The 22,168-nt window shown below is 39.5% G+C and overlaps 1 protein-coding gene across 1 annotated transcript; it reads right to left on the bottom strand.

Annotated features, from left to right (window-relative positions):
• Positions 1–12,455: 12,455 nt before the first annotated feature.
• LOC128049995 (rho GTPase-activating protein 20-like) lies at positions 12,456–22,168 on the bottom strand. The gene is made up of 7 exons (XM_052642299.1): positions 22,141–22,168; positions 21,516–21,685; positions 19,575–19,736; positions 16,248–16,357; positions 15,548–15,734; positions 13,904–14,030; positions 12,456–12,577 (listed from the first exon to the last, which is right to left on the bottom strand). The coding sequence occupies exons 1-7, from the start codon at positions 22,166–22,168 to the stop codon at positions 12,456–12,458; spliced, it is 906 nt and encodes a 301-aa protein (XP_052498259.1).

The raw sequence follows: 22,168 nt of genomic DNA, 5'->3' as shown, positions 1-22,168 counted from the left end.
TCACATCCCTTATCCATTGTGTTCCTGGGAGTGCATATAGTTAAGATATAAAAATAATAAGCAGCAGCTTTAACATTAGCAACATTAGACTTTGAGTTAATAAGTTCTTTTTTTGCTGTAACCTGCTAAATCTTTGCTCCATAAAAATGTAACTCTGTACTTTAAGGGTGATGCAGGCTAAGAATTTAAGAAAAAACACTTTAAGGGAAAAGCATTGTTCTGGTGTTCTGGCTGACCAACCTTTATCAAAAGGAGGTCATGAAATATCAACAGGCCTCTGAAACAAAAGATGATGTACAGAGAATAAGACTCTTACAAGAAGGAGCCTGATATTGATAAAAATTATTACTGATAAAATGTTGAGTTGACTCTGCATTTTTCACCTTGCTGTATGTATAACTCAGGGTATAAAAGCCCCCCCAAAAATAAAGTAAATGGGCCTCGCTCACCGAAAAAGCTTGGTCATCCCGTGTTGTCTCTTTATCTCTTTATCTATCTTTCTTCCTTCGCCGACGTCATCCATCCTGAGTATATCCCTGGACTCTGCTGAGGCTGGACCTCGGCACTCATGTATATATAAAGAAATATTTCAATTTCACAAAATTTTTTAAAAATTAAAAAAACATGTGCCTTAAGACTACATTTCACAAAAAATATGTGAAAATGATTACAAGGCTGTAGAAATTCAGAAGAGGAAATGCCAGTCTGACTGAACAAATCAAGACAGACTTTACTGGGAAGCTGACACTCTGTATGCTGAATCTGGACAGGAGAAGAGGACAAGAAGGGAACCACAGAGGAGTGGCGACAGAGAGAACACCAGTGCTGGAGCTGGAATGACGGAACTTGATGTTGGGAGACTGACCATGCAGAACAAAGAGCCTGCACAATGAGTACTAGTTGAAACACATCTGGAAAGATTGAGACCCTGAAGTACTGGGTTACCTCTAAACATCCAGCATTTATAACTTTACCCAATACATAGTGGATGCTTAAAATTATATGTAAAATGAGGAAATTTTATTTGATTCAGGAGGTAATGGGAGAGCAACATCTTTCTAAATTAGACAAGTACATTGTGCTATTTCCTCTTATAGGTCTCATATTTAAACTATGTATTATTAATGTTCTTCTGTGTATTCTTGCCACCTCTTCTTAATATCTTTTGCTTCTGTTAGGTCCATACCATTTCTGTCCTTTATTATGCCCATCTTTCCAGGAAATGCTCCCTTGGTATCTCTAATTTTCTTGAAGAGAGCTCTAGTCTTTCCCATTCTATAGTTTTCCTCTATTTCTTTGCATTGATACACAAAATACACAGAAGAACAATACAAAAAGGTCTTCATGACCTAGATAAACACGATGGTGTGATCACCCATCTAGAGCCAGACATCCTGGAATGCAAAGTCAAGTGGGCCCTAGGAAGCAACACCATGAACAAAGCTTCTGGAGGTGATGGTATTCCAGTTGAGCTATTTCAAATCCTAAAAGATGACACTGTGAAAGTGCTGCACTCAATATGCCAGCAAATTTGGAAAACTCAGCAGTGGCCACAGGACTGGAAGAGATCAGTTTTCATTCCAATCTCAAAGAAAGGCAATGCCAAAGAATGTTCAAACTGTTGCACAATTGCACTCATCCCACACAGTTGCAAAGTAATACTCAAAATTCTCCAAGCCAGGTTTCTACAGTATGTGAACCATGAATTTCCAGATGGATTTAGAAAAGGCAGAGGAACCAGACATCAAATTGCCCACATCTGTTGGATCATCAAAAAAGCAAGAGAGTTCCAGAAAACATCTGCTTTATTGACTATGCCAAAGCCTTTGACTGTGTGGATCACACAAAACTGTGGAAAATTCTGAAAGAAATAGGAATACCAGACCACCTGACTAGCCTCTTGAGAAATCTGTATGCAGGTCAAGAAGCAACAGTTAGAACTGGGCATGGAACAACAGACTGGTTCCAAATTGGAAAAGGACTATGTTAAGGCTGTATATTGTCACCCTGTTCATTTAACTTATATGCAGAGTATATCATGAGACATGCCAGGCTGGATGAAGTACAAGCTGGAATCAAGATTGCAGGGAGAAACATCAATAACCTCAGATATACAAACAACACTACCCTTAGGGCAGAAAGCGAAGAAGAACTAAAGAGCCTCTGATGAAAGTGAAAGACGAGAGTGAAAATTTGGCTTACAGATCAAGATGCAGAAAACTAAGATCATGGCATCCGGTCCTATCACTTCGTGGTAAATAGATAGGGAAACAGTGGAAACAGTGACTTTATTTTGGGGGGCTCCAAAATCACTGCAGATGGTGATTGCAGCCATGAAATTAAAAGACCCTTGTCCCTTGGAAGAAAATCTATGACCAACCTTGATGGCATATTAAAAAGCAGAGACATTACTTTGCCAACAAAAGTCTGTCTAGTCAAAGCTATGGTTTTCCAGGAGTCATGTATGGATGTGAGAGTTGGACCATAAAGAATGCTGAGTGCCGAAGACTTGATGCTTTTGCACTGTGGTGTTGGAGAAGACTCTTGAGAGTCCCTTGGACTGCAAGGAGATCAGCCCTGGGATTTCTTTAGAAGGAATGATGCTAAAGCTGAAACTCCAGTACTTTGGCCACCTCATGCGAAGAGTTGACTCATTGGAAAAGACTCTGATGCTGGGAGGGATTGGGGGCAGGAGGAGAAGGGGACGACAGAGGATGAGATGGCTGGATGGCATCACTGACTCGATGGATGTGAGTCTGAGTGAACTCCAGGAGATGGTGATGGATAGGGAGGCCTGGCGTGCTGCGATTCATGGGGTCGCAAAGAGTCGGACAAGACAGAGCAACTGAACTGAACTGAACTGATACAGTGGAAGTGACCAATTGATTCAAGGGATTAGATATGTTAGACAGAGTGCCTGAAGAACTATGCACAGAGGTTCATGACATTGTACAGGAGGCAGGGAACAAGAACATGCCCAAGGAAAAGAAATGCAAAAAGGAAAATCGTTGTCTGAGGAGGCCTTACAAATAGCTGTGAAAAGAAGAGAAGTGAAAGGCAAAGGAGAAAAGGAAAGATATACCCATTTGAACACAGCGTTCCAAAGAATAGCAAGGGAAGATAAGAAAGCCTTCCTCAGTGATTGGTGCAGAGAAATAGAGGGAAACAAGAGAATGGGAAAGACTAGAGACCTCTTCAAGAAAATTAGAGGTACAAAGGGAAAATTTCATGCAAAGATGGGCTCAATAAAGAATAGAAATGGTATGGACATAACAGAAGCAGAAGATATTAAGACGAGGTGGCAAGATTACACAGAAGTATACTGAAAAGATCTTCATGACCCATATAATGCTAATGGTGTGATCACTCACCTAGAGCCAGATATCCTGGAATGCAAAATCAAATGGGTCTTAGGAAGCATCACTGTGAACAAAGCTAGTGGAGGTGATAGAATTCCAGTTGAGCTATTTCAAATCCTAAAAGATGATGCTGTGAAAGTGTTGCACTCAATATGCCAGTAAGTTTGGAAAACTCAGCAGTGGCCACAGGACTGGGATAGGTCAGTTTTCATTCCAATCCCAAAGAAAGGCAATGCCAGAGAATGTTCAAACTACTGCACAATTGGACTCATTTCACACTTTAGCAAAGTAATACTCAAAATTCTCCAAGCCAGGCTTCAACTGTACATGAGCCATGAACTTCCAGATGTTCAAGCTGGATTTAGAAAGGCAGAGGAACCAGAGATCAAATTGCTGACATCTGTTGGATCATCCAAAGAGCAAGAAGGTTTCAGAAAAACATCTACTTCTGCTTTATTTACTATGCAGACTGTGTGGACCACATCAAACTGGAAAATTCTTAAAGAGATGGGAATACCAGACCACCTGACCTGCCTCTTGAGAAATCTGTATGCAGGTCAGGAAGCAACAGTCAGAACTGGACATGGAACAACAGACTGGTTCCAAATCGGGAGAGCAGTACGTTAAGGCTGTATATTGCCATCCTGCTTATTTAACTTACATGCACAGTACATCATGCAAAATACCAGGCTGGATGAAGCACAAGCTGGAATCAAGTTTGCCGGGAGAAATATCAACAACCTCAGATACACAGATGACAGCACCCTTATGGCAGAAGGTGAAGAAGAACTAAAGAGCCTCTTGATGAAAGTGAAAGAGGAGAGTGAAAAAGTTGACTTAAAGCTAAGTATTCAGAAAGGTAAGGTCATGGCATCTGGTCCTATCACTTCATGGCAAATAGATGGGGAAACAGTGGGAACAATGACAGACTTTCTTTTGGGGGGCTCCAAAATCACTGCAGATGGTGACTGCAGCCATGAAATTAAAAGTCACTTGTTCCTTGGAAGAAAAGTTATGACAGCATATTAAAAAGCAGAGACATTAGTTTGCCAACAAAGGTCTGTTTAGTCAAAGCTATGGTTTTTCCAGTAGTCATGTATGGATGTGAGAGTTGGACTATAAAGAGCTGAGTGCCAAAGAAGTGATGCTTTTGAACTGTGGTGTTGAATAAGACTCTTGAGAGTCCCTTGGACTGCAAGGAGATGAATCAATCCTAAAGGAATTCAGTCCTGAATATTCTTTGGAAGGACTGATGTGGAAGCTGAAAGTCCAATACTCTGGCCACGTGATAAAAAGAACTGACTCACTTGAAAAGACGCTGATCCTGGGAAAGCCTGAAAGTGGGAGAAGAAGGGGACAACAGAGGATGAGATGGTTGGATGACATCTCTGACTTGATGGACATGAGTTTGAGCAAGCTCTGGGAGTTAGTGACGGACAGGGAAGCCTAGTGTGCAACTGAGCAACTCTACTGAACCGAACTTACACACACACACACACACACACACACACACACACATTACGTTTCCCAGGTGGTGCTAGTGGTGAGGAACCTGCCTGCCAGGAGATGTTAGAAATGTGGGTTTGATCCCTGGGTCTGGAAGACCCACTGGAGGACAGCATGGCAATCCCCTCCAGTATTCTTGCCTGGAGAATCCCATGGACAGAGGAGCCTGGTGGGCTATAGTCCATAGGGTTGCAAAGAGTCAAAGACAACTAAAGCAACTTAACATGCATGTGTACATACATACATACATATATATCCATGCTTTATCCATTCCTCTGTTGATGGATGTTTAGAATGCTTTCATGTCCTGGCTATTGTAAATAGTGCTGCAATGAACATTGAGGGGCACGTAACTTTTGGAATTATGGTTTTCTCCAGGCGTATGCCAAGAGTGGGATTTCTGGGTCATATGATAGTTCTATTTTTAATTTTTTAAGGAACCTCTATACTGTTCTCCATAGCTGATACAGTGGCTGTATCAATTTATATTCCCAGCAACAGTGTAAGAGTGTTCCCTTTTCTCCATACCCTCTCCAGCATATATCTTGGGAATAATCCTCTTTGGCTCCACGCCCCACCTTCTGGACCCACTGGGGTGGCAGTCCTGTGGCTTTGCCAGGTGGAGGTCTCATCCCCAAGGCTTCAGTTGGAGGCCATATGACCTGTTGAAACCAAGGTGATGGCCCTACTTTCAAGCTTAAGAAGGAATCTGATGATCTCTGAATGGCCTTTGGAGTCTCTTTTTGTTTCTTAAAGGATAGTGTACATTTGCAGCCAAATAGCTCTGTGCTTCCCTCTTACAGAATCTAAGCAGTTTAACAGCCTTCTTTCATTTCATCCTGTTTCAGTATCCCTAATTGGCAGTGTTTCTGCTAATAAAATCCTATATCTATTCCTGGTTTTTGCTGAGGTGGTGGATAATTTTGTGATTCTAATCCCTAGTAGTCTTATTTTCAAAGGTTGTATAGCCATACCCTCTGTTTTTTCTTTAGCAAACCCTACTCTTTTTTTTTTTTTTTTTGTAAAATGTATAGATGGAAAATTTTCTAAGTGTTCAAGTGCTGCTTCCTTTTTGCGCAACAATTCCTTCTTCATTTCAGCTCCCTCTTCTTGCATTTTATTGTAAGCAGTCAGGAGGAACCACACTGGTCCTTTAACACTTTGCTGAGCAACCTGTACAGATAAAAACCCACTTTTTTGGATATTCCATTTTATTTTATTATAAAAATCAATTTTTAAAGTATAGTTGCTATATGTTGTCAGTGTCTGATACAGTAGTTCACAATTTGTAAAGGTTATATTCCATTTATAGTTATCATAAAATATTTGCTGTTATTTGCTTGTTGTACAATATCCCCTTGTAGCTGATTTTATACTTAATAGCTTGTACCTAATTCCCTATTCTTATCATGCCCTTCCCCTCTTCCTTTTCCCAGTTTGTAACCGCTATTTGTTCTCTATATCTGTAAGTCTGCTTCTTTTTTCTTTTATTCACTAGATTCCACATATCAGTGATATCATCCAGTATTTTTCTTTGTCTTATTTCGCTTAGCATAATGCTCTGCCCCAGGTCCATCCATATTGCTGAAAATGGAAAAAATTTATTCTTTTTTATGGCTGAGTGGTATTCCATTGTATATATGTGCATTCCATTCATCTGTCAATGGACCCTTAGGTTGCTTCTGTGTCTTGAAAGTGGAATAATACTGCTATGAACATTGGGGTGCATGTATATTTTCAAGGGAATTTTTGTATTTTCCAGATATATACCCAGTAGTGAGATTGCTGAGTCATATGGTAATTCTCTTTTTAGTTTTTCTTAGAAACCTCCAAAGTGTTTTCCACAGTATGAGTGGATGCACTACGTGAGAAGTTAAAAGCTTTTAACAAAGAGTCAAACAACCGAATAGAGGTGAAGAGCACAATAACTGGAATAAAAAATACACTCGAAGGAATCAACAGTAGATTGAGTGATACAGGGCAACAGATCAGTGAGCCAGAAGACAGAGTAGTGCAAATCACTGCCGCTGAACTAAATACTCATTTTTATTGCTTGCAAGTTCTTTTTTTCACAGAACTAGAACACCAGTTCAACCAAGTTCTTTGCCTTTTATCACGTGGTTATCTTTTCTTAGTTTCCAGTAACATGGTCTTCATTTCCATCTGAGGTTTCACCAGGATGAAACCTGGTGAATGTCCATATTTCTACTAACATTCTGTTCATAATTATTTGTTTATTCTCTAAGAAGATAGACTGCCTCTCAAGCTCTCCTCTTTTCTTTCTGAATCCTTACTAGAATCACCTCTAACTTCTATAGTTCTAACAATATTGTCGTCACAGTAACTCAGGCTTTTATTAGCATATATCTCAAAAACTCCTCCAAGCCTCTGCTCACTACCCAGTTTACCTTCCACATTTTTAGGTATTGTTACAGCAGCAGCCTACTTCTTGGTACCAGAATCGGAAAGGAAAAGGAATGATCAGTATTAAAATATATGTATATATAATCATTTGGATAGGAAAAAGATCCAGTTGGTAACCCTAGAAAATAAATCAGCATTTGAAAACTCATAAAATTTAAAACATAAACTCTGGAATGGGACAAACTTAAAGACCTAACAAACTGGAAGAGAGAACTAAGAATTGTACCCAAGATGCAGCATAAAGAAAAAAATTGAAAAAAATTTGAGATATGATGTTCAATAGAGGAATGTTACAGCAACATATTCAGTGAGATAATGTCTGAGAAGTTTTAATGTGTATAAATAGGAAAAATACTCATCTACAGTGTACTAATCCAAGAAAAGTTAGAAGAAGGAGGACAAATGAAGCCATTATAAACTGCTGATGAAACTAAACTATGGAATAAAATGGTGTAACTTCAAAATACATTGTAGTGACAACAAATGTAAATAGATTACATGACTGGTTAAATTAAAAATAAAATTACTAGCTTATATATTTAAAAAATCAGTTATATGGTGTTTATAGGAGACACTGACACAAAAACACACACACCACCAAATCGGTGCATACGCACCCTAACACAGAAAATTTAAAAGAGAAAACGCAAAAGAGATATTCCAGGCATATATGGACCAAAAGAAGAGCTGAAATAAAAATATTATTCAAAATAGAATATAAGGCAGATGCATTAACATTAATAAAGAATATTTATGAAAAGAGTATAAAAATTATAACTTTGTGTATGCTTAATATAGATGTAGGCTGTAACCCCCCTCCAAAAACAACTATAAAAACTCAGAATTACAAAATAAAATTGACAAACTTATTATCATAATGGGAGAGTTTAACATCTCTCTTAGAAACTACTAATTTGGAGAATATACAAAGAGGATTTGAGTAAAACATATGCTGCTGCTAAGTCGCTTCAGTCGTGTCCGACTCTGAGTGACCCCATAGACGGCAGCCCACCAGGCTCCTCTGTCCCTAGGATTCTCCAGGCAAGAACACTGGAGTGGGTTCCATTTCCTGCTCCAATGCATGAAAGTGAAAAGTGAAAGTGAAGTTGCTCAGTCGTGTCTGACTCTGCGCGATCTCATGGACTGTAGCCTACCAGGCCCCTCCATCCATGGGATTTTTTCAGGCAAGAGTACAGAAGTGGGTTGCCATGTCCTTCTCCAGAGTAACATATATAGCACAATTTTAAATATATATGCATCTTTGTACCCAAAAGAGAACCCAACAGAGAATACACACTCTTCTAAAGCATGCATACAACATTTAAAAGTTTAAAATTTACTATATACTTGCAGTCACAAAGAACCACAATCATTCACATATTATCTAGTCACTACTCTATTAAAATTATAAATTAACTATTACAAATAGTAATGAAAATCCTTCAGTATAGGAACCTGAAAAAAAAGAAAAGCATAAACAATGTATGGATTAAAGAATAATTCACAAAATTATAACATGTATTAACTGAATGATTAAAAAACTAAAATACTAAAAAATAAAAATAATTATGATATAGCTAATGCAATGGAATAAAAATAGAATATATGTATTACATTCATATTCTAGTCAATATATCATAATTATTAATCACCATAAAGAATTGGTTTCCTCTTAAAGCCTTTGAATAGCTTTCTTTCTGGAATAAATCAGTATTTTCATCCTTAGTATCTTTGCTTTGCTTTTGAAAATATTTAACCTTAATTACATCACTAAGTGAAAGTTGTCTGATGATTACACAGATCTTACTAGCTATAGTAAAGACTAATATCAGAAAATCGAATTGCCTTTTATTCATTCTACATTAGACAAGTGGGTCCTTTTATAGTTTATCAGTTCCTAGAATCTTTTCTAAAAATTAATAACTTGATTTTCTTGGTGAGTCTCCTATGGGAAAGCTAACCTTTATTTGCCATTTCCACATGGCAAGAATCTCCTCTGTGAGTTACAGTTGACAGACTGTTTTCAGCTTGTCTTTATCTCCTGTTATTTCTCCTTTTCAGATTTGAGAGACTTTGGTTTATCTTTCTTGGCCTAAAAACTCACAGATACACTGCCCAGCCATGTTTTTACCCCTTTTTGTTATGGAATTGTTTCTACTTAAAAGAAAATTTATACAAGCATGCAATTATCCCCAAATATATCACACCAATATCCCATTTTTGCTAGATGAAGAAAAAGAGTGATTATAAGAACTTGTGAACAGTAAACACTGTAAAGTCATATCTAAAACTTATGTCTTACTGCTACTCATTAAAATTCCATTTGCGTTGTTTTCTACCTCTTCAGATTTAAAATTTGCAGTCATTACCAGTCAATGTAAAATTTCCGTACTTAGAAAAATTCACAAATTCATTTATACCTTTCTTAGTAGACATTTACCCAGGCATTAAAAGTAATATAAAACTAACACAACGAATAATCACTTACCACAGGAATTTGGATTGTTGAGCTGTGTATAAAAACACCAGTGTAGCTCCTGATGGTGCATAGCAGCATGTGAGCCAGTATCTAATGGGGCCAAATGTTTACGCATTATAAAAGAGCAATTCGTTTGAGCTGGAATGGTCACGGATATCTTTTGTGAAATTTCTGAGTGAGTAGAACCCAAGTAGCTATCTAGTTTGTGTATTTTTAGAGACAAAGAGGAGTTGATAATTATACTTAGAGATATGTGTGTATCTTGTTCAGGAAACAGTGAAGTGTCTGACCTAGCTAAAGAAAAGGATCTACACTGAGACATAGTGAAGAAAAAATGGATTAGTGGGGCAGGTCGCATTGCACAGGATCTTCTGTGACCTAAGAAGATAGAGCAGTGTTTATGTATGTATGTTCCTAGGATTGTTCATTAATAGGGTTCCTCCAAAACAACCTCTCAGGTCAGATGTGGAAAATACTGGGTTTCGTTACTGTGAGTCTTCTCTAAGACATTAATATGTTACTGGGCATTTTGATTTCCAGTAGGAAAATATAGCATTTCCCAAACCTGTCTGACCCTGGAACCCTTGCTAGGGAAACAATGCATGGATCGAGCATTCTATATATGTTGGTATCAATCTCAGTCTACAAACTGTGATATATTGATATGTACTGTTGTATAGGTTTAAATGGTACATTTTATTTCTAGTGTAATCCTTTGTTCCCAGATTGGCAGAAATTCAAGGTCTTTCCATTTTCTCCATGAATGGACCCATGTTCTGGAGTCTTCTAAGGCTAAGGAGTTAGGTGATTGTGGAGTGAGGCATGACATTTATCCACTGTGTCATCTGTGTATGCTGGACATCTGCTGAAATGTCCTACTTGCTCTCTTGTCCCAGGTGACTGGCCTGTACCACTCTTACTGAGACATGTGTTACTCAGATCCAGTGGTTCTCTTTGTTCCTTCCATATGGTAATTCTCATGTTGATGGGAATAACTTCACTGATCTGTTCCATGTTGAGGTACCAGTAATTCTGTATGAATGTACAATGCCCCATCTTTCTTAGACATGTTATTTAATTGTTCTCTGGGGGCTTCCTATTTCCCCTTGGTTTCTATTTATGAAATGTGGCATGTGTTCCATACACTTAATGATTTGAGGCTTTTCCCATGAGGTTTCTACCTAGATCTTTACCCTCTGCCATGCATTGTTTTTGTTTCTTAGGAAACTAAGTTTTCAAAACTCATAAGCCACAAAATGCTCTCTTTTTCTCTTATACTTCTGTAATTTCCTCTCCTCTGAGGAAATGATCTAGCTGTCCCTTAGTTTTTCTAATGGTTAGTTTCAAACCAGCTTTTTCACTCTCCTCTTTCACCCTTTTCAAGAGACGCTTTAGTTTGTCTTCACTTTCTGCCATTAGAGTGGTATCATCTGTATATCTGAGATTGTTGATAATTCTCCCAGAAATCTTGATTCCAACTGGATTCATCTAGCACAGCACTTCACATGATATACTCTGCATATCAATTAAATAAGCAGAGTGATGATATACAGCCTTTCTAAATTATGAACCAGTCCTCTGTTCCATGTTCGATTCTAACTGTTGCTTCTCGACTGGCATACAGGTTTCCCAGGAGAAGGTGGTCTGGCACTCCCATCTCTTTAATCATCGTTCAGTTTGTTGTGATCCATATGGTCAAAGGACTTCCCTGATAGCTCAGCAGGTAAAGATACCACCTCCAGCACAGGAGTCTCAAGAAACATGGATTTGATCCCTGGATCAGGAAGATTCCCCTGGAGGAGGAAATGGCAACCCACTCCAGTATTCTTGCCTGGAAAGCCCCATGAACAGATGGGCTGGTGGGCTACAGTCCATAGGGTTGCAAAGAGTCAGACATGCCTGAAATAACTGAGCACCATGCATACATACAGTCCAAGGCTTTAGCATAGTCACTGAAACAGACAGAGATGTTTTTCTGGAACTCCCTTACTTTCCTCAGTAAATAATGAATAACTCATTGTCTCTGTAGTCTTCTGTGGAGCCCTTTTCTACACTGACTCTTGAAAAGCCTCTCTTGCTGTTGGGAACTCTTCTTCCACCATATGAAGCAGCCAGTTTTCTTGTTGAAGACATGGGGATCAACCCAGAGCCAACTTCAAACAGCAGACATGTAGCTTACTCCAGGTTGAGCTGCCAACTGATTACAGGTTCATAAGCGATCTTAGTTGAGACCCAAACTGCCAGTTGAGCCTCTACCAAAGTGTTAAAATGAATCATAAGCAAATGAAATGGTTTTCTAACCTATTTTTATTGCATCAATATAAAAATGTATAATACAGTACAAAAAATAATATAATATGGTAGGAATGAAAGAAGAGATACTTTGGGGGGAATATTTTCTCAAATATGGATATACAGGGTCAAGAAAAACTGAAATGGCATAAGCTGGGACCTTGAAAGGTCTTCTTTTTCACTGAATGATCCAAAGTGGTTTTCTTGGAATAAGTGCCTCATGTTCATTCTTGTGCCAGGAAATTCATTTATTTCTGGATATATCTGAGCATTTAATTCAAACTCAACAAAATCGTGCGAATGTTTTATAACTAAGTGTTCTTGAAGTGAGATATTATAGGATAAAGAAAAAGGAAGGGTAAAGTGTGATTATGGGGACTGTAATCTTCAGGAATTTAGAATACTGTAGACAGGTCAGTGGATGGACCCATCCTTGATGAGGTCATAGCATCATATTGCAGTTGTGGCTTTTCGTAAATCATTGTCACCCTCACTGGCTTGGATTCAAGAGATTGTTCTGTTGTCCCTGATGAAATGAAAGCAAATAGTTGTCTTAGTTTGAGCATGTTCTCAGATATTAGACACATTTAAATGCCTAATTAAATGGATTGTCCTAAAGATTTCCTCAAAGCAATGAGATAAGTGTCATAAAACCAAGATATATTAAAAATATAAAGGGACTAATGATTCATGTCCTCAGGTTCTGAATCTAAATGCTGCCTTGTAACAATGGACTGCTACCAGGAAGCTGTGATTAGCTAGGCTCAAGTAGTACTAACTCTAATCTCATGAAAACTTCTACTAGCCCTATTAATTGCTTCTTTAAGGATTTATTTTATATCAATTATATATTTAATCTTTACAGCAATCCTAAGATTTAGGTATTTATTATTCACATCTTAGAGATGAAGAAACTGAAACTGAGCTAGAATAATTGGCCAAAGTTAACCCAACTGGTAAATAGTGGTACAAGAGTTTATAGTCTGGAAAGTTATTCTGATATTAGTCCTTTTTTTCTCAATGATGCTGGTTCTTTTCAAACTATTTCAAAGGCACTAGAAACCTGCAGTGCCTCAGGGACCACTGACCAGAAAAAGGAAGGAGAGGGGAATAAACCAGGCAGTGCTCCGAGCCCCTCGCCCTAGGTTCAGCCAGAGCACATCTTTTATATATGAGTTGCATTTAAAGTTTTATTTTAAATATTACCAAATGCAATAATATACTGAGATGTACATTGTGAACTGTGGTATTGGAGAAGACTCTTGAGAGTGCTTTGGACTGCAGGGAGATCCAACCAGTGCATCCTAAAGGAAATCAGTCCTGAATATTCATTGGAAGGACTGATGCTGAAGCTGAAACTCCAATGTTTTGGCCACCTGATGTGAAGAACTGACTCTTTGGAAAAGACTCTGATGCTGGGAAAGATTGAAGGTAGGAGGAGAAGGGGACGAGAGAGGATGAGATGGTTGGATGGCATCACTGATTCGATGGACATGAGTTTGAGTAAGCTCCGGGAGTTGGTGATGCACAGGGAGGCCTGACACGCTGCAGTCCTCGACCTCAAGGACTCGGGGTCACTCTAGTTCTTGGGGTCACAAAGAGTCGGACACGACTGAGCAACTGAACTCAACTGAACCGTGATGTCTCCTAAAGCTGTACTAGTTGCTTCTTGAAATCAGAACAGTCTTATCCTTTCTTTGATCTCACAAGTGGGAAACTTCCCATGTGTGGGGGCAGATGGAAATTACTGCCCTTAGAATGTGATTTGGGCTCTAGGATCTCCCATGGAGCCCTGGCAGCCTTGCTGTCTTTTGCATCAAAGCCAGTTACATTATTCACCTACCTGAAATCTCACTGTTATCAGTGATATCACTGTTATCACAACTCACTGAGTTCTCTCCAAAGAGAGAAGTGATATCTTCTCCAAATATCTTGAGACAGTTTTCAATGAGGAATTGTATCAAAGAAACCTGTAACACAAAGGGGCAAAAAAAAAATGGCGTATTACTATACATATGGCGTAATAGTGAATCACGTTTCATACATGAATCTGGGCTCTAACACAAAATGCAAAAGAGGTCTGAGAAAAATTAAGACTTGATTAAATATATATATATGTATGTGTGCATATATATATTATATATATATCAGTTTTTTCTATGAAATAACTGATACTTTCAAGAGTACTTTGGGCACAAATTTTAAAATTCTTTTAGTCATTGGGCTAAAGTTATAATATGTGGGCTGGTTTAATAGCTAAAATTTTGTAATGTTGCTTACATGCTTAAAACTAGGATGGTTTCTAAGTAGCCCACATAGGATGTTTGGGACAAAAATGTATATTCTCTTACTAAGTTTTATTTAGTTTTATTAAAATCTTTCTAGTTTTAATGATATAGAATTTATATATAGCATCTTATTAAAACTTATTAAGTATCAAATACAACACAAATTGTGAAATTCACTTCAGTGAAGAAATATCTGAAAGTTAGGTAGCAGAGGTTTCTGTGTGGGGTGGGGGGCGGGAGGGGGGTTGTGAAGGAAGAAAGCATCTGGAGAGAAAACATGTCTGTCTGTCTGTCTGTCTATCTACCTTGCCTTGCCTCACACTTGCTGTCTAGGGGAGCTTGGAGAAGAGCTGTGATCTTATTAGGCTTGTTATGGCTCTGTTAGGCTGTTCTGAAATATTTTACTAGCTTCCTCATCCTCTAGCGGAGACACAATAGAAGCCAAGTATTTTCCTGAATGAGCCACTGGCAGAGTGGGGCCAGCGTGTGTGGAGCCTCGGGTGCTCGTATGGCCCAGGCCGCCTAAGATGTGCCAACAGGGACCAGATGTATTGGGTCTGTCATCGTTGTGTAATGATGAACTCACAGTTTGGAGGCTCTTACACCCTCAGTGATGAGGCTGAGTGTTGAACCTTGGCTCTCCGGTTCCAAAGCCAGGTTCTTTTCTATCATTATCGTCCTACTCTTACCTCTCTGTTGTTTAATCCCTTGGATGGCAAAGGAGAAGTGACTCAGCTGTTCTCAGTTAAAATACACCTTCCCATGCCCAACCAGAGTAGGACGCTGCCACTCCAAGGCAGTGTAATTAAAATGTGCACTTTATTTTTTTTTTTTTTTTTATAATTGAAAAGTTTTCTTTATTTGTATTTTTTTTATTTATTTTTATTTATTTATTTATTTATTTATTTTTTATTTAATTATTTTTTTTATTTTTTTTAATTTTAAAATCTTTAATTCTTACATGTGTTCCCAAACATGAACCCCCCTCCCACCTCCCTCCCCATAACATCTCTGTGGGTCATCCCCATGCACCATCCCCAAGCATGCTGTATCCTGCGTCAGACATAGACTAGCGATTCAATTCTTACATGATAGTATACATGACTTTAAAACACGGGTTCACCAGCGTTAATACCACAGACTTCAGGTTCAAAATGGGGCGTCTGCCCCACAAGGCATAAAATGAGAGATCTTGTTACCTTTTTGGTGACGTTTTTAAATGCTGAGATGCCAGAATTAGGCAGACAAAGAATGCTTGGGGCGAGACACACGGATAAATTATAAGCTGTCATCTGATTGGATGAGGAATGTTTCTCGATATTGTGTAACACTCCAAAAAGGTATCTCAAAAACACTACATTGGCTCTCGGTAGCTGGTCTACAAGCCTAATGACAGAAAAAGCACTTATGAATAAAGCGAGTCATTTTGCTTAGTAAGTGGAAATACAGAGAACACAGTACTTCTTTTTCTACCAGGTACACAGTCCATTCTCACAGTGCCAGGCATGAATGCATACAAAAATGTTTCACTGATTTTAATTCCTGAACCAGATAAGCCCTACTCTGGTTAGTTATGTGTTTGTATTTAAGATCATACCCCTGGCGGATTGGTTCGTTATCATCTCTTTTTAGGCCAGTGAATTTCATCTCCAACAGTTTCATGTATTCAGAAGGTATAAAATGGACAAGCATTCCATGTTAATAAGATTAGGAGAAAAACACAGTGTCACCAATAAGGCATGCATCTCTCTTCAAACTGGCTTCCAGGGGTATGATCAAGTGAAAGCACTTGATACTGCTCATTATTTCAGAGGACACAGCTGTAAACTGTAAGCTAATATTTTCCTAAGAGTATGTTGGTTGTGTATTTTCAGAGTTGAGTAATTATTGCATCATTACCTCTGGGTCGCAGTTATTTTCTCCTCCTCATTCTCTTGATCAATAACATTAAGCCATTTATCGTAGAGACTGGATGAAAAGATGCTTCCTTGGATATTTCGAAGAAAATCCTTATGTAGATCAGAAAAATATATTTTATTCTTATGGTAAATTCAATGGAGAAATTGCAAAGAAAATATTTAGTTGAAAAATTCAATTCAGTCCGCAATTCCTTCACAGCCACGCAGACTGATTCACACAGAGCTTGGCTGTGATTCTCCACAGACTTGCACACTCCGAAGTACTGGTTGGATTTTCCCCAACTAAAATTAGAAGCCTAAAAGTAGAGTCTAGGCTTTAGTGAGAATGAGGCTAAAGCTCCTTCTATCACCTGGAGCTTACTCTTTGTGTACATGTTAACACATTAGTACAAACTGGCAAGGTCTGGTGATAATTCCGAAATCCTATTCGTTTCCTGAAAAGAAATGCACATACCCATTTTGTTTGTTTACTTCAGACACAGTGCTTGCTCTGAATTCAAGAAAGAGAAGTTCTGAAATAAAACAAAACTACACCCCTACATGCTCTTATACACATATTAAGAGAAAACCGGAGGTATGTGTGCTCTTTGGGAAAAAGCTAGTATCGAAATAGCTTCGATCTTTTACTTAAAAACAAAAAAAAGTTCAGTTCTACAGACTTTTAAGCAGCAGGTGTTAGAAATAAACCAAAAGCCCCAATGGGTAAACTACACGTTACCCTTACAACTCTTTGAATGGAATATATCCTCCCCAAAGAGGAAACTGAAAATTTACATACATGGCAACTTCACACCTGTGGGATAGAATATGCAAATGTAAGCTTCCTAAGTGGAGGCCTGGAAAGTTTATCCTGATGACCAAGTCTTAATATGACAGAATGGGGCCTATTAAAATGGATGAAGTTGTAAACTGTTGTGCAAGCCTGAGGGGAAATGATTGCATTGCCTTGCCAGTTTCAAAGGCACAACTTGCTTCCACTGGTCTTAATATACAGCCTGACTTCTCTGAAGAGTATCTGCTTCAGGTAGTGTTTCTACGGCAACCGTCATGATTATAATCCTGTCAGCGTTCACTTGTTTCAGTACTTATGGAGGTGCTGTTTGTGTCTGGCACTCTTTTGAGTACTGAGGATAGACTATGAAGATAACGTACAGAGTCTCAGTCCTCTCATACTTTTTCTTGTGATTGGTATACAGTACCCAATCATGGTCATTAGGTTTTCACTATGCTTCTTATGGAGTGTCCGCAGTATATTGGGAGGGAGGAAGCACTCCATTTCAGTTCAGCCGTTCAGTCCTGTCCTACTCTTTGCGACCCCATGGACTGCACGCCAGGCTTTCCTGTCCATCACCAACACCTGGGTCTTGTTCAGATTCATGTCCATCGAGTTGGTGATGCCATTCAACCATCTCATCTGGCTTTGGCTTCTGGGAGTCTGGGGGTGTGCATCAGGCCCTTTGTGGTTAAGCCAGGACATGACTCATACGGAATGTGCCGTGGCTATTTGCCATTGGCCCTCTGTTTACAGACAGTTTAATGGAAAACTCAATGTGGTTCTGACGATGTATTCACTTCTGATTTAGACCACCTCTGTGGTTGCTTGGACATATGGTATTATCAAGGCCAAAGGTGCAAAGTTTGATTCCCCACCAAGATCAATCAACTTTAGGAAGAGAAAACTCTGGGATTGTCTAAGACCTGTGCGCTTACAGCATGGAAACAGGCAAGAGCCTAGTAACACCTGCTCACAAATCAAATCAGTTCCAAGTGTGCAGCTTATAGAGGGTAGCACTCTACTTGCTATTTGCATCCCTAGTGTGTATTATGATGGTGCAAGTGTACTAGGGCTCACCTCTAAGTCATATCTCACTGTTGCTATTATCATGCAATCGAACATTAACAGGGGACAAGGAAACACACATGTTATTTAGTTTCTAAGATAATTTTAACAACCTGTCTATAGTGATTACTACATCAATATATTTTTCTTCATAGCTGCTAACAAGTTCCAAGATGGATTGATTAATTTTTTTTGTTTCTGTTCTGTTATCGCCCTGGTAGAAATTTAACTACACGCTTGTGATTTAGCTGTATCATTTCACACTCTGTCTATTTTTGTATAAATGTATGGAACTTTTCCAAATTCCAAACTGATTTTGACTGTTGGACTCAGTTTAAAAATAAGATTTTTAGATGGGGCATATAGTAAAACTGGTTACCATGTAAATACAACCTCGGGTGGTGGGTTACACTTACTGATATTAACAAAGGTTGTTAAAGATGGGAAGGGAGAAAAAAGGAGGAAAAAGGGGGAACAAATGGTGGAGACATCCCTACACTAATTTTAAAGTAAAAGGCATTGAGAGACAGGGGAAGGAAGGATGATGAAGTGATCAGAGATTTTGGTGGCCTCACTAAGCATTTTTTGATTCATTGTAAGAGAAATGGGCTTCCTAGGTGGGGCTAGTGGTAAAAAACCTGCCTGTCAATGCAGGAGATGCAAGAGAGGCAGGTTCAATCCCTGGCAGGAAGTTCCCCTGGAGTTGAGCATGGCAACCCACTCTAGTATTCTTGCCTGGAGGGTTGCATGGACAGAGGAGTCTGCTGGGCAACAGTTAAAGGGATTACAGAGAATCGGAGGCGACTAGCCGACTAACACACACACACACACACACACACACACACACACACTCACGAGTTTACCATAATGAGTAAACATCTGTCTTGCATCCATGCTAAGTTGCCACAGCCGTGTCCAGTTCTGGGCACCCTCATAAACTATAACCTGCCAGACTCCTCTGTCCATACGACTGGAGTCGTATGCCAGTCCCTGTTCCAGGGGATCCTTCCAACCTAGGGATTGAACCCAGGTTTCTTGCATTGTAGGCAGATTCTTTTACTGTCTGAGCCACCTGGGAAGTTACTTCTGTTAACTGTTTCCAAAAGCTTAAGATGAATTTTATTTTGGAAATGTTGCCTTCATTAGGAAGGTGATGAGGAAGTCATCCAAAGCTGGAAGCTTGTTTTGGTAAATGCTCAACGTGGTAAGTGGGTATTTTGAAATTTATTCTTCTTCTTCATGGAGTGTTCAGGAGCCAAGATGTGCAATGAAAAAGGAAAATATCTAATGTATGCGGCTCATAACATTTGAGGTACCTTCCTTCAATTTTGACTTTGTGACGTGTTTTCCACGTTTCAGATCCTTCCTCTCTTATGCCTATTATGTTTCTTGGGCATTCATAGTGAAGGACCAGTCATACAGCTTTAGACTGACTCTGTGTGTGGACGATGCTCAAACTTTCCTTACCTTTAAGACCGACGATACTACGAGAACGGATTCATCATCCAAGTTAACTTTGTGTCCAGCGTTGAGTTTGTTCTTCATGGCTATTACGGGTTTTCTACTGGCTGGTTTTCTGAAGATGCCTTCTGTGAATGGCCCTTTTTGATTGATAAAGGAAAGCATCTCCTATAGGGAAGGAAAGAAAAGAAAACTGTGGGACATTTCCTATCTAGAAGCCCAGAGCACAAGCTTGCTCCTATTTTGACAGAGCTGTGGTATATGAGGGTACAGTTCTAGAACAGCACCGAAGTCAATTTGAAATTTTTACTTCAGTGTCTGTAAATATATTTTCTACCCAACAATCAATTTGAGTCATACACTGAAACATTTTAAACACTTGTGTAGTCAGATTTTCTGTTTCAGCGAATTTACTGTATTAACTGTCTGTGCTTTGAGGCCTTTGTAGATTCACCCTCTCCTCCTTCACCGCTGCCTTCTCATTATTCCCTATTATAGATGCTCTTCCCTGAGTGTGGAAATCTTTTTGCCATATTCACGCGCCATTTGTTTATTCCCCTTCCAGGGACTGTCCACCCCATTCATTCCTGTTTCCTGTATTCCCTCCCCTCAAACTCAGGCTCAATAGGCCCCTCCTCTCTGATCTCATTCCTTTCTCATCAGCCTTTCTAGATCCTTTTCCTGTATGTTCATGTCCTCTGCTGTCTGCAAAGTTAGAGAGATAACAGATATTGGAGCCAGGTGTTTCAAGGATTGTGGAATCTGTTATGCTCCTCATCTACTGTGTGACTTTGGGCATAGCACATTCTTGGGTGAGGCTCTTTTGTTTTTCATTTATGAAGTGAGAGTGGTGATAGTCATGGCTACCGCCTAAATTTTCTGTGAAAGCGCAAGGTCTGGGGTAGTAGCTAGCACATAACTGGTATGATAAATTTCTCCATATATACCATAAAATTCCCTGCATCTAGTGTAGTGCTTGGAGAGACAGTGGACAGTGAACAAGAGTTAATGCTTACTCTTCAATACACTAGCTTGATATAGCACGGTCCAAACTGTGACTCTCTTTTGACACATTCTGGCAGGATCAAAGGATTCATCTTTGCCAGAGGATGCGTACTTTATGCTTAAACACTTGAGTTACATATCAAATCCGTGTGAGACATTGTGAGTCATAGGGTGAGCAGACTCAGCTGAAGGAGACTTGAGATTAGTGTGGACTTCAAGGGAGGAGACCAGGAGACAGTGTGAGGATGAGGTGGACTCTCAGAGCTTCTTACACACAGAGTCTGAAGGAAAGTTACAGGGCTCAAAATAGCCTGGAGCGAAAACTCCCCTCCAGGTCCTCCCCACCATTCTATGCAAAACCAAGAGCTCTCTCACCCAAAGAAAAAAATGGACATTGGGTTGATTACGCCCGGCTCCCAGCCGGTCCCAGCCTCTGGCCTATCTCCAAAATTCCTTGCCCCAGCTGTTTAAGAGATAACTACTCTGAACAACCTTGCAGAAGAACGGGCGCCCTTAAGACAGTAGCTTTCCACATCCATGCCTATATAGACTTCCTCTTCTTGGGTAAGGGCAGCAGCTCCCTAATCTGACTGCTGCCCCGTCTCGCACCCTTAAAGGTGATTTGTAAAGTGCCAGGTGTCATCCTTTTTCTCAACCTCGCCTTCTCTAACTGCCTTACTTCACAGAGTCCAGGTTAACTGGTCTGAGCTGGTATCGATGGGTGTTTGTTGAAATCGGTGGAATGGATGAGAGTAACTTTTCATCTTGTATTTGCCTTCTGACTCTGCAGTACCTAAATCAGATCTTTTTTTTTTGAAATAACATTGTGAAACTTATCGGACAAGGCCAGACTTCTTCATGTGGAGTAGATTGGGAAGAGAACACTTGATCTGTGAGAACTCACCTCCTCAGGAAGGTTACAGAAACCAAAAGAAGACCTACCAGAATTGGGGTGGGCAGGGTGTCATTATCACATACATCCTCAAGAGGAGCTCCAAAGAGCTGTTTTTGCTTTCTGGGTGGTAGAGGTGGGTGTTGGTTGTCCTCCCGAGTCCTGGGGCGACACCCAAAGGCCCAGTTTTTGACAGAAGTCTTACTAACTGTCTTCTTGTCTGAATCAAATGTAGAAGAGAGATTTTCAGTAGTAGTAGTTTAGCTTATTTAGCCTATTTCCACCACTTACATTCAGCAGCATATTCATGGCAGAGGCTGAAAGAGAGAAACTGAACCATTTGTTATATAGAATTCCCCACATTCTGAAACAGGCTAATTGCATCCTTGTGGTGTTAACATGTTCTTCTTCCCCATATTCTGCAAACCTAGAGGCGTGATCAGACTCAGGGGTGATTCCCCCTGTGACAGTATTCCCCAGACAGTGCTATCTATTCCCTTTGCCCTGAGTCATGAGGCACTTAAGCTGTAGTTATACGGGTTTCCTAATGGTAAGTATTATCAGTGGATTCCAGTATCAGATCTCATTTTAAAAGCCAAAATATTTAATATCAAATCAAGCAGCATTTGGTTATCATTTACTTTTGTAGTAAGTTTCCTCCCTCGGTTCAATTACCTGTTTGGCTTTCTGAGTACCCAGTCAT

Source organism: Budorcas taxicolor, chromosome 6 (genome assembly GCF_023091745.1).
Source record: "Budorcas taxicolor isolate Tak-1 chromosome 6, Takin1.1, whole genome shotgun sequence".
Classification (NCBI taxonomy): domain Eukaryota; kingdom Metazoa; phylum Chordata; class Mammalia; order Artiodactyla; family Bovidae; genus Budorcas; species Budorcas taxicolor.
Note: the sequence above shows the minus strand (reverse complement) of the source record. Positions and strands in the feature narration are given on the sequence as shown.